At 37.4% G+C, this 12,956-nt stretch overlaps 1 protein-coding gene across 1 annotated transcript in view; it reads left to right on the top strand.

The window, feature by feature from the left end:
- Window positions 1-2,414: 2,414 nt before the first annotated feature.
- The window catches only part of MEPE (matrix extracellular phosphoglycoprotein), a 12,707-nt gene continuing 2,165 nt past the window's right edge, over window positions 2,415-12,956 (top strand). Inside the window, exons 1-3 of the mRNA XM_029924382.1 lie at window positions 2,415-2,468; window positions 6,711-6,764; window positions 7,706-7,798. Of these exons, the coding sequence (XP_029780242.1) occupies window positions 2,415-2,468; window positions 6,711-6,764; window positions 7,706-7,798 (201 nt within the window). The remainder of the gene's footprint in view (window positions 2,469-6,710; window positions 6,765-7,705; window positions 7,799-12,956) is intronic.

The raw sequence follows: 12,956 nt of genomic DNA, 5'->3' as shown, positions 1-12,956 counted from the left end.
GTAATTCTTATCCTTTGGTGTGGGTTAAATAATTCTTACATTATCATTCATTGATGTTTCACATACAGTTCTAATTTAAATTATCCCTCCAGGTATTATAATATTTTTAGCCTGAATTATTGCAATCATTATTTTGGCAGACAGATTGGGCAAAAGAGGAGAGCAGACAATTCCCCCAGAAAGGTTTATTCTAATATAGGTGTGCTGCTTGTTTCTTGGTGAAAGTCAATGTCCTAAGTAGACCATTCTATAACATTCATATCCAAACCCAAACTCTCAATGTTCCTTCCCAAACCACTTCTGCAGTTTCTTCTATATGAAAAAAAGACAACTTCATTCTTCCAGTTGCTCAAAGCAAAAAACTTCAGAGTCATCTTTGATTCTTTATTTTCTTTCATAATCCACAACTGGCATGTCAGCAAGTCCTATTGGCTTTAATTTCAAAATATATCCAGAACTTGACCAATTCCCCTAATCCTTTCTGCCATCACTCCGATTCAAGTTCTAATCATCATTTCCCTGGATTTCCTCAAGAGCTTCCTAACCCAACTCTGCCTTTCCTTACTTCAGTTACTGCTCTGTCCCAAACCTCCAAGGGTTCCTTCTTACTCAGCGTAAAGTCAAGAGCCTTGCAATGATCTGTAGGCCCTATGTCATCTGCCATCAACTACCTTTTTGATCTCATTTCCCACTCTCCACTTCATTCTTTCCAGCCAAACTGCCATCTTTTCTGTGTCTGGGAGAAGTCAGCAGGCTCTTGTCTCTGGTGTTCTCCTCTTCTCCTTTCTACCTTTCTTCTTCTTCCCGTAGATGGTATATGCTTATAGGGCTTTACTCAAAAGTCACCTTCTCAGTGAGGCCCTCCCAGGACCTTCCTATCTAGTATTTCAACCCGGTGTCCCCATGTCCCCACCCCCAGTGTTTGTCATCCCCTCTCTTTGCAATACTTTTCCTTCTCTGACTTAGTCTGTGTCACTATCTACATAATATATTTCACTTATTTGTTTTGTTCATTTTCAGCCTCCCCACCAGATTATAAGCTCCATGAATATAGGGTTTTCTTCTGTTGCTTCACTTACTGCTGTTTCCCCAGTGTCTGTCACATAAATAGGAACTCAATACATTTTTGTTAAATGTTGCTGAATTTAATTCAAACAGAATTGAAATTATAAACTTTCTACACAAAAGAATAGCTAAAATGTTGCCACTATGACCTTGTTATTCAGAGAGTCATATTTAATAGTTCTGAAATCAATTTTAATTATCTGACAACATCATACACCAAACTGGGGTATTTATATTTTCTGTTTATCCTACTTTCTGGAACATTTGATAGCAGCTTTTTACCACAAAAACATTTTTAGATTAAAATTACCTTGCCCCCTATGGTTATCTGTGGGCACTGGTAACAAATTGTTTGCTAGTGCTAAGTGAGTCTATGCTGATTGGCCACTGGGAATTCTAACAAACTTTAAATTTCAGCAAAATTTGCCCAGAGACGGCTAATTCTGTGGAAGAAGCCAAGTATTCTGAAGGTAAAAGATACCAGGTAATTTGGCTCTCTTGATATTCTTGATAGCAAACAGCTTTGTAGTATAGTTTAGATTTTCAAGATCTATGCCATCCAGGTAGGGAGATTGCTTTTGAAAATAAATGTATATTGAAAGTATTCTCTACTCAGCACAACTGTGTAATATTTGGTGCTTTGTTTTCTAAAATATAAACTGTGTTCCTGGGTTCTGGAAATTATCAACTAAAGTGATTGGCTTGTTAGCAACTTCCTCTTTAAGTGTTAGCTTTATCAAGACCCACAATAACTCAAAGACTCTGCTTTTACTCTATACCTTCACTTACAAACCAGAATAAGGAGAATGGGTCATATTCATAGTTTTAAACCTCATCTGTGCAGATATTTCTACTGATCAGCATTAAGTCATTTAATAAATGACTTGTGCTGATTTCTAAAATGCTTGGATGGCTAAGTTATAGTTAGAATTAAGATCCTAAAATTTGTTTTAATTTAGAAGAGAATAGCCTAGAATTTTGGAATATGTTTAATAGTTACATAATTTCTCCAAATAAAGATTTTTACCTTGAAATGTTTAAAGATTGCAACAATATTTAATACATATATTTACTTGCCACATATATGTTTATATATATTTCATTTCTATTAACTGATTTCTTTGCTTCTTAATATTGGACAGCTTTCTTTTTCACATTAGAATAATTAGACATGTGAAAGCTCTTAAAGTTCTTAGGCTTGGATATAAATTATACATTTTTTAAAAATAAGAAAAATAAGAAGGATGTTTGTATATACTTTTGTCTTTTATTTATTATTAGGACTGCAGTTCATGATTGGCAATGCTTTAGGATAAAATATTATTGTCTTTTTGCAGACAGTCTTGAAGATGCAAATTATTTGTTTGGGACTGCTTCTTTTTGGCGTGACCTGGGCAGCACCAGTAAGCATTTATGAATTCATTTATATGCATCATATTATCTCTTGTTCTCTTTATTTTTTTAAGCAATGTTTATTTAAATGAGTAACCCTTACTTAGTTCAGTTGCCATAAAGTACCAGCAAAAACAAAGCATCCAGCACTAGACACAAATGTCTAACACCAAGGAGGACCTCAATAAACATGTGCTGAATTACAAAATCTCAACATGTTGCCTTTTAAGAAATTCCAAAAAGAGTATTTTTGAGAAAATTAATAACCCGTGTTTTAAGTGAGTTAATTTTAATGAGTAAATGCTCAGGGACCCAAATTATAACTAAAGAACTTTTTAATATTTTACTAAAAACTGAAAAAAAGTGGACCTGATTGTTTTAAGGCTGACCAACTAGATTTTGTATAGACATAGCAATGGAAAGAAACCAGACCTTTTCTGTAATTCTTGCAACACTCCAATCCTGTGAAATGCTGCTAATGATTTTCACTTCATCAGCAAGGCTAAAGATGGGAGAAAGGACCTCTATGCTTAACATAAATTGAGCTGCAATTTCCTTTACTGTCTTTTCTTCCCTCTGATTCACCCAGATGGGTACTCAGGATGTGACTAAATTATCTTGTGAAAATGCTGAGTGCTACCAATATTTTCCATAGTGTAGATGCAGCGCTAATTAGATAATGTCTGAAAAGCATCCTAGCTTTTCAGAGCAACCATTTCAGTTGGAGAGCATGGAAATAAGTAGTCATTCTGTTGCCGGAAGTACTTAAATATAGGTCTTGAGCAAGTGACTGACCACTTAGGTAATCCAGTGATGAGCACGAACCATCTAGTGAGGACAGTAGAAGTTGAGGAGAGCGTGGCCCCTCTTAGCACATATCCTTTCACAGTCCTGCGGTGGGCTGTACTGCTTAAAATAGACATCTGCCAGCCCCAATCCACACAATTCAGCTCAGTCATCACCACAGAGACATGTGCTTAGGCATAATGGGGGTTGAGTGGGTCTTGCTGACCCAGCTCAATCCTACCAGCTGAGGATGAATCTATTTCGAGCAACACATTCCAAGGAGCAGCTGAAATGGCACCCTCTGACCATCTTCCAGTAAATGCTATGTCAATATCAGTCCAGTTACCACTGGTCAAGAGAAGGAGCCAGCATCTTTCCCAGAGGGAGACACAATGCCTTCTCCATTACAGGGCCACATTCAAGCGTGGGAGAATTGCAAAGTGAATGTGAGGGAGAGGGAAGGATGCATATTTCAGATGAAAGAGGCTCAGCAAGGACATAGAGACCAAATTTGTAATTATGAATGGCTAAATGTGATGTTTTCTCCCAGATATATAGATCTCATTTGAGCAATTACCTCAGTTATTTAATAAGAGATTGTAGTATCAGAAATTAGTATATATGGAGTCACATCTGTTTCAGAATTACAATCCAGATTCAAACTGTAGGGGAAAAAGGAGTTTTCCTCAACCCTCTTTGGGTCTGTGGCTCAGTCAGCAAATTAAACTTACAAAAACAGATGAACAGGAGAAAAGCACACAAATGTTATTAAATTTCTACATGCACATGGGAGCGTTCACAAGGGAATGAAGCCCCAAAGAGGTGACCAAAGCAGAAAGCTTTCATACCTTTTAGACAAAGAAACAATTACTTTGTGAAAATTTGATAAGGTAAAGGGGTTTGGGTTGGTAGTCCAACGAGGGCTAGGTAGTCCTTATCGTCCTTAATGAGGGAGACTAAGTTAAAGAAAATCTGTTGTGGGTTCTTCTTCTGGTGTCATCTCTGAACTGAAAAGAGCCTATCTCAAGTAACAGGAGAATTGGTTTCCTGTCTTGAGGCAGAAAAGGGAAACTTATTCTGCATTTCTCCTTTTTAATTGCTTTTAGTTCAACATAATTTAAGTTTTTTAATTATTTTGAGAGAAAGAGAGAGAGAGAGAGAGAGAGAACACAGAGGAGGGGCAGAGGAAGATGAGGACAGGATCCTACACTATCAGTGCAGAGCCAAACATGGGGCTCAAACTCATGAACTGTGAAATCATGACTTGACCTGAAGTCAAGAGTCAGATGCTTAGCCAACTGAGCCAACTCAAGTACCCCCATTTCAGATAATTTTTATGTCAAAGAAGCATATTTTGAGGATGACATTCTGGTCTCCTTCAAAAAGAAAATTTGAAAATGGAAGAAAACAGAAGATGGTTATTGGGCCATGCAATTCAATTAATAGTCATCAATATGCAGTTAGACTACAAAGACTCTGTTATAAGTTACTTTAGTATTCTATACTACCAACTGAAGTGTTTAATTCATGTGTATGTGTATTCTATAAGAAGATGCAGAATACCCCAAACTGTTGGTTTTTTTCACTTGCTTAATATCTACCCATCTCATTTTTAGGTTTTCTCTTTCCAATAGCCCCATATTCAGAATTATTTTCACTGTCTTGATATTTTTGAGAAATGATACAATGATCTAAATTTAATGCACTTAAAAATTTATTATTTTAACCTTGGGGCTTTGAGATAGAGAATTAGGTTAAAGTATCTCCTTCACTTCTATGACTACCATCAGCTGTTTAAGTGTAGGCAACTTTGTTTCTTCTACTGCCTACATAGATGTAAATTTTACAGCTTACAAACTATAAAGTGCTATGTAAATATAGGTATTATTGACAAACTATCTTTGTTTCTAGCATGTAATGAAATGTTAGGCAGATCTGCCTTGGAGCCAAGCCAACAGCACACTCTTAGTAAAGTACTGCATTTATTTCTAAGATAATTTTCTCAGTCAGGGTCCAGTTAGGAAAATAAACCCCATAACAGGGTGTTTAATAGAGGGATTTTATTTGGAGGATAATTATGAAGTAATAGGACAAAGAGAAAAAGCAAATCAAGACAGGTGAGGCAACCCAAGATTGAAGCTCCTACCACCCCTTGGGCTGAAGACACAGGAGGGGGTGCTGTTCTCTGTGCCCTGAGTAGGGGGAGGGGCCCCAGGGAAACAGGACCACAAAAAGGTGGGTCCATCCCAGAGATGCACCCGAAACAGAGAGAGCTTTGGCCTCTCTCTCCTTCTACCCTTCAAGCTCAGGCTAGGCCTCCCATCAGCCAAATTCAGACTGAACCCAGATGGCAAAGGAGTTTGGGAAATGTAGTTTGTAGAGGCCATCCCAGAGAGAGCAAAAGTACAATATCTGAAGAGATAATTGCCTATATCTTATTGCAGAAAAATATAGAATGTTAAGATAAGACCTTTTTATTTCACCTTTCTCTTAAGGGTTTCTCTTTCTTTTATGACTAACAGCACCATGACGCCTGCTTCCACTTTAGCACATGCATTTAAACACAAACTAATCCCACCCATTGGTTCCTCTTCCCAAATCTGAGATAACCTAGGAGATTCAAAAATAAATACGAAAATTAAAATACTGGGACTAAAAGAATTATGTCTGTTCTTCCACAGCAGGCTTGCTCCAAAATTCTCAGGTCCTCATCTGCATGCCTCCTGTAACACCCCAATTTTAGCCCCAAATCCTGCAAGAAGCTTCCTGGAGGTATTCCCTCCTAGTTTCTGGCCTTTCTCCACCTCAATAGCTGCCTCTCACCCCAGGTACTCTCAGGATCTTTGGATACTTTCATATCAGATCAAGAGAAAGTATTTGTCCCAATATGTAGGCTGCTCCATTTTCCTTTCCCTGAAAGAAATCTCTGCTCAGGCGACTGGCAACAACAAAGTCCCATTCCTGGGTGTGATCCTACCCCTTACTTACAGGGCTATCATTTTACTCTTGCAGTATCATTAGCAACATAAGCTCTTTGCTCATACAGCAATTACTAAACTTACACAATCAACGCACACATACAATCCACATTATCAGATTCTGATTTCAGTTCACTGATACTAAACAACTCCTCGTGTGCCTTTGAAAACTTCTTTTTCAGTTGGTATCAGGGACATCCATGCTTCCACATCTGGAGTGGCACCCTTTCCCCAGCTTGGCAATTCTCCTGTGCCTGAATATGGTTCTGTGATGGAGATGGCCTTGTCTCCCTCTGGTGGAGGAATGCTCCCTCTTCTGTAAGAACGAAAACAAATATAAATGTAATGTATGCGTCTTCTTTGGTTGGAATGATTTTCCACACTGAATAGTACAACCCAGTCAAAGAAAAAATAAATGAGACAATTATTGTGTGCAGAAGTGGATGAAAGAATGAATGTTTGGTGGTTTTATTTCTTGTTTCCTTCCAGACATTTCAACCACAGGCTGAGAAAACTAAGGAAGACTGTGTGGAAGAACAGAGGGTAAACAGAATTATTCTTCTCAAATAAACCTATTTCAGCTCTGTAAAGAAAAAAGTCATGAGAGGAAATTTTTAACTGTCAAAATATTCTTGTGCACTTAGAATGAAAATGCAAAATTATACAACATAATTTGGCACTTAATTCACACAATGTGTGATAGAAGAGAGAAACATTCTAAGTTGGGATTTGTTTCTCTTCACTGTGATTCTTTCTTCAGAGGGAGAAGTGAGTAAGATTCCTGGTGTATTATTAGCAAACTATTTTCCCACACACGTACATGAGAACAAATCAACAAATGAGGGAGAAAGCAAAAGACAGGGAGTTAACAAACCTTATTGGGGAACTCTGTTTACATGGAGTTAGTTTTCCATACGCATCCAGAGAGTCAAACAAGGACCCTCAGCTTTTTGTCACCAAATTGCAGCCTACCATGGTTTCTCATGGCAGTCTCAGAAAATTCTGTTCTAGGTCCTAATAATCTTCTGTTCTTTATCTCAGCTGAAAATTACAAAGGCAAATACTGCAAACATAAGAGAGCCCGAATGTTCATGCTGTGAGTTTTTCCAGTTAGACATCAGACATGAATACTGTAAAGCCTGCATTTCTCCTAATCCTTACAAGCCCTCCCACCTGAAAATATTTCCAAATACTCCATTTCCATTGAAACTTGATAATAAAATTAATAGACCCTTGGAGAGAGAGAGAGAGTAGTTGATAGCTATCATTAGAGAAAACAGATTTACAGGCATGTAGAAAAGAAAGGGACAAGTTCTATCGTAGAAGCTGGCTGACACACGCTCTCCTGTGGTTATAAGAAGCACTCTTTGTCAGAGGCAGAATTTGACTTCACCTAAGTTAAAGAGTATCTTGTACAATCAAAGAGAGAGCCAGAAAATTTAATATGATATAAACACATCTTAATATAATGTTTGTTTTTGTAGATAACGTACAAAGGCCACCATGAGAAACATGGATATTATATTTTTAAGTATGTTTACACATCACCTGGGAGGAAAAACCAAACTGACATAAAGGTAAGTTGAATCTCTGAGTGAAGATCCTTCTCATGCGCCAAAGTCTGGACTAACCCTTGGGGGGGATCCATAGAGGAGACAAGTTTACTTTTGATTACTCTGGATTTTTGTCTGTGGCTGGTCCCTGTGTCCTTTTCCCACAGTCCCTGGCTCCTTAAGCATTTCTTCTATAGAACTCTGCGTTCCAGATTTTTCCTGACACAGATGGCTCACCCCACACCCTGGCCCATATCCTGCCCTGCTTTGGGACCCGCCCTAGCAGATGTGGTACTGTGGGCCCCCAATGCTCGTGACTTTTTCTTATTGCTTCTAAGTAACACTTGGTCTTTTATAAAGAAAGTTTCTGAGCATATTCTATCATATGCTCTAATGTTGAGGACTAGATGGCTAATAGGAGAAATCATTTTAGCCTAAAGAGTGACATGCTTTAGGTTCCCCCTTAAATTCATTCTACTAACGACTCCATCTGGGTCAGGATGCTTGGAAGAGAAAGAATAAGAGCCTTGTCCCTGGAATAGGACAATAATTCTTTTCATTCAGTCCCTTCTTGCAGATTCATTGGCCAAAGAGCTGGAAACAGCTTAAAATGCCATCAACAAAAGGACTATTTACTTTTTCCAAATCTGGTTTCATTTCCCATGAAAGTAGTAGTTTCTTTTCAGAATGTTATTTTGTTCTGCTCATTATTCTTTAGATGGCATCTCTAAGACTAGCTGCCTGTTACATTTATTTGTTACATCGAGCAAATTAAAACTTATTTGTTGTAATAAATATATGCTGAACTCTTCCTATGGTGCAAGATACTATGTGAGACAAAATGATTGAGAAAAGTTAACTCTTTCTCCCCAGAAACTTAGAAAAGAAAAAAAAAACCAAAAAGCACTTATAAAAGTCATTATAACTCAGGGCAGAATATGCAAAGTGCTGTGGGAAAAGTACTCCCCCCACCACAGGCCATGCTTTTTGGGGCTTAGAGTAGAAAAAAGATTCGCTCCTAGTCTGGTGTTTAGGGAAAGCTACATAGTGGACATAATTGAGCTGGGCCTTTGAGGATGAGTAGAATTTAAACAAACAAGTAGGTGAGAGAGGTCATTCTCCACAAAAAGAATACTATAAACCAGGGCATGGAGAGAGGAAAGCAGAGCATAGGAAATCTCCAGCCAACTGATACAAGAACCATCATGCAGTCAGTGATGCAACCAGAAATCATTTAAAATAACAAATGTAAAAATGATTGACCATCACATTCTGCAGTTTAAAAGTTGTTTCACACTTTCATTTATAAAAGAACTCTATTCAGTCTTTAATGAAATGCACACAATTCATTAGTATACATGCTACTGTTTTTAAAGCTCTACAGCACCAAACAGAAAACCTCCCCATGCACAGTAGGGAGGAAAAAAAATTAAGAAGGGATTATTATAATCTATTGATTTGCTAATGCACCTGTTTAACTCAAAAAGCTATATTCACAATGAGCAAACGAACTTGATTGCAAAGGAAAATATAAATGCCCATGTAGAACTAAGATTCAATAACTTAAAATAAGGCAAATGGTTAAAATACTTTCTATTCAGAAATAATTCACCATAAAGTTTGTTTCTATTGTATTTTTTCCTCATAGAAAAATCTTACCTAATTTCAGAATATTCTTGCCAATATAAAAGATCAATGAGTATCATTGACTCCAACCAATAATTTCAATTTATATCTTAAAGATTTACAAATTATAACTTTTGCATTCTGTATATTAGCCAGGTCCCTAAGAGTACACTTGATCTTCGCCAAAAGGCCAAGAAGCGATAGCCAGTTCCCTAAGAGTATAAGGTTTTCAATAAGCTACTTTTATCTAGAGAGTCAGGTATGAACTGATTTAACAATTTTCCCACTGCTCCCAACAGGAAGATACATGTATAAAAACAAGCAGTCCCTTCTAAGTAAAACAGCACTTATTTTCATACAAAAGAAATAGAGAAAAAGAAAGTCCAAGCAAAATATATTTTGGATAACGTAGTATCAAGGGCCACAAGCTTATAGAATCCTGCCAGAGGGTAACATTCAGGTGGTACATGGATAGAAGGATCCAGCCTTAGTCCATCTCCATCTGCCACTACAACTGCTAAGAGAGATACAGAGACTGGGAAATAGCTGTGCATCCAATGATCGAATGACTATTACAATATATAGGAAAGCAAAAAACCAGTCAATAAAGGGCTATATATGGTTCTGTATGAAATGATAGTAACCATCGTATATATAGAACTTGTTGTAGACATAGGCATCGTTCTAGATACTTTAGAATTATTATACTATTTAATAGAACCATTGAATTCCCCCAACAATCCTGAAATGCAGATACAATTATTCTTAATTTACGGTGAAGAAAGCCGAGCCTCCAAGAAGTTTCTAAGAACACACAGCAGAGTTGGGCAACTGATTCTAATACCCGTGCTCTTCCCATAGTGTACCTACTCTCAGTGAGTGCTTGGCTGAGAGATCAAGAAAGATTACTTGGCACCTCTTGCCTCCTGTTTCGCTAAATGTGATTCCCCGTTATCCTGGCTTCCCTGAATGTGGGCTTTCTATGTACTTTATCTTCCCTGCACATTTGCCCTGTGAGGGCAAGCTTCTAGCTGACTACATGATTTTCCTCCATCTGGGAGCTGTCATGTATTTTCACATATTTAATTAATACATCCAAGAAAATGTCCACATGCTCCCAAGAGCCAACAGACTGAAGTGGTAGCCAAACAGACAAAAGGCCCTGACAAAATTAAGTTGCATTAGTAAAAATAGGGCTGCTGCTAGGGCAAGGAAGCTGCTAGATGCTGTGTGCTCTGGGCTGCTCAGGCTCCATCAGAGTCTGGGGCTGTTTAGGACCCCACAGGCTAAAGGAGACCCACAGTCAGATGATAGGACTGAACCTAGTGACCTAATAAATGACAATTGCAAGTGTCAACTTGGAGAAGAGAAAGGCATCCAGTGAGTTTAGAGGAAATCTTAACTTTTCCAAATATTAGAAAAGTTGCATATGAAAGAGGAAATAATCTTAATAACTGTTGCTTTAGGAAAAAAGAAATACTAGTTACTCATTTCAGGTTAAAATAAAACTTGAAAAAATAAAATATAATGAAAATTAGAATATAAATGAAAAGATCTCACAGAAACCATAACAAGCAATTAGCCCATAAAGTGTTCAAGCAAGGAACAGTTGACCATAGGTCATGAAGCCAGGAAGGACTGGTACAGGGTGACACCGAGAACTGTAATACCTGACCATCTCCAGCTGAATATTGCTTTCTCAAGTTCAAGTTCTACATCCTCACAACACCAATATGTCCAATAGTAAGGCCATTATCTTTTTCTCTTGTCTTCATTTTTGCAGATCAGTATTCCAGCCCATTTTAGTTATTAACCTTTGCTCTATTTGGGGACCAATACAAGGTTTTTTGCTCTGTGATGTTTTCCTCTGGCATGACCCTAATCCAAGTGATTACATCTCAGGCGTGGACACTGCAGCATCCTAACTGTTCTTTCCTACCGCTCTTCCTCCTAAACCACTGACTTTTATTCAGTTAGTCCCTTGCTCATAAACCTTCACTAGCTCTTCATCCTCTACAAAATAAATCCAAATTCTTTGCCCTAGAGTCTCAGGATCTACAGATCTTCAGCACTTTGTATGTCTGTGAGAGCCCCAATTGGAAATGAAGTCCCTAACCCACTGCTCTACCCCCATCCTCTGTGCCTCTGCAGGATTATTGTCTCTGCCATTCCTAAGTCATCAGGTATTGCTTAGAACATGTAGCACTCAGCCCAATTTCTTACATGTCTAGTCCCTCAATAAATGCCTCTTACTTTTTATTTTGTATTACTTACTGGTTCAAAGCTGTATGCATTGTATGGTCAATTTTATCTCATCCTACAATTTTGAGGTGGAGAGAAATTATGTTATTTGTTTCATCTATCATTGTTCTGTTGCTCAAGAGCTCCTAACCATGAGTTATGGGATGTGAGGAGGGAGCAAGCAGAAATTAATTTCAATTCAACCTGCTTAAACTTAAGGATATCAATTCATTATAATAATTCTTGAAGTAAGTCTGTTAGTCTCTTTTGGATAAAAACATTCAGATCCTCACTCTCCCTCCTTCTCTCTCTAAGATGGCATACAGGCATATGAGACAGTAGGATATAGCTTATATTCACTACCTACCATATACCACAGGTAAAAACGTGGGTAACACCATAGTGGAGAAGAAGGAGTGGTAAAAAAAAATGCTAAATATAAGAACTATTGATCTACATTATCAAATTTGGCTTATCACATAACAAGCAGGGAAGAAAAGAAATTAATGAATTTTTTTTTCTGCAATGGCTGGATTTGCAACACTGCAAATTCTTTATTTGAATGTTAGAAACTTAGTATCACCTACATTCACCTATTTACCTATTTTCAGAAAACAAGAAATGAAAAGAAAAATCTTCCTCTAGGCAGATGAATACCTCTGAAGAGCAGGGCAAGAGCAGAGAAAGAGAATAATTATTTTTTAAAATATGAACTACATTTCACTTGCAATGACTTATTAGTCACAAGATGACTTTTTTTGGCTAAAAATATTGCTATTACCAATTTGCATTTAAACATCTTACTGTTTGGTGCAGTAATCACAAAAATTTTAATAGTGAACTTTTCTTTTTTTTTTGTAATAGGACTTCATTTATTTTTTTTCCATAATATTTTATTGTCAAATTATTTTCCATACAACACCCAGTGCTCTTCCCCTCAAGTGCCCTCCACCATCCCCACCACCTGTCTTTCACTCTTAATCTAAATATTTGTCTTTGTCTCAACAACAATGTTGTCATTGAAATTTTAACTATGGTTTCAATTTCTTTTATTTTATCATTTATGTCACTATGTTTGAGGAGGACCACTCTTGAAGCATATGCTCCTTAAATTTAGGTCCTCCTTCAAAATCAGGACCTAATCTACATTACCAAATTGATTTCTTTTTTTTAAAGTAGTTTATTGTCAAATTAGTTTCCATATAACACCCAGTGCTCTTCCCCACAAGTGTCCTCCTCCATCACCACCACCTCTCTCCCCCCTCCCCCTTCAACCCTCAGTTCCTTTTCAGTATTCAATAGTCTCTCAAGTTTT

The sequence above is a fragment of the Suricata suricatta genome, chromosome 1, assembly GCF_006229205.1.
Source record: "Suricata suricatta isolate VVHF042 chromosome 1, meerkat_22Aug2017_6uvM2_HiC, whole genome shotgun sequence".
Classification (NCBI taxonomy): domain Eukaryota; kingdom Metazoa; phylum Chordata; class Mammalia; order Carnivora; family Herpestidae; genus Suricata; species Suricata suricatta.
Note: the sequence above shows the minus strand (reverse complement) of the source record. Positions and strands in the feature narration are given on the sequence as shown.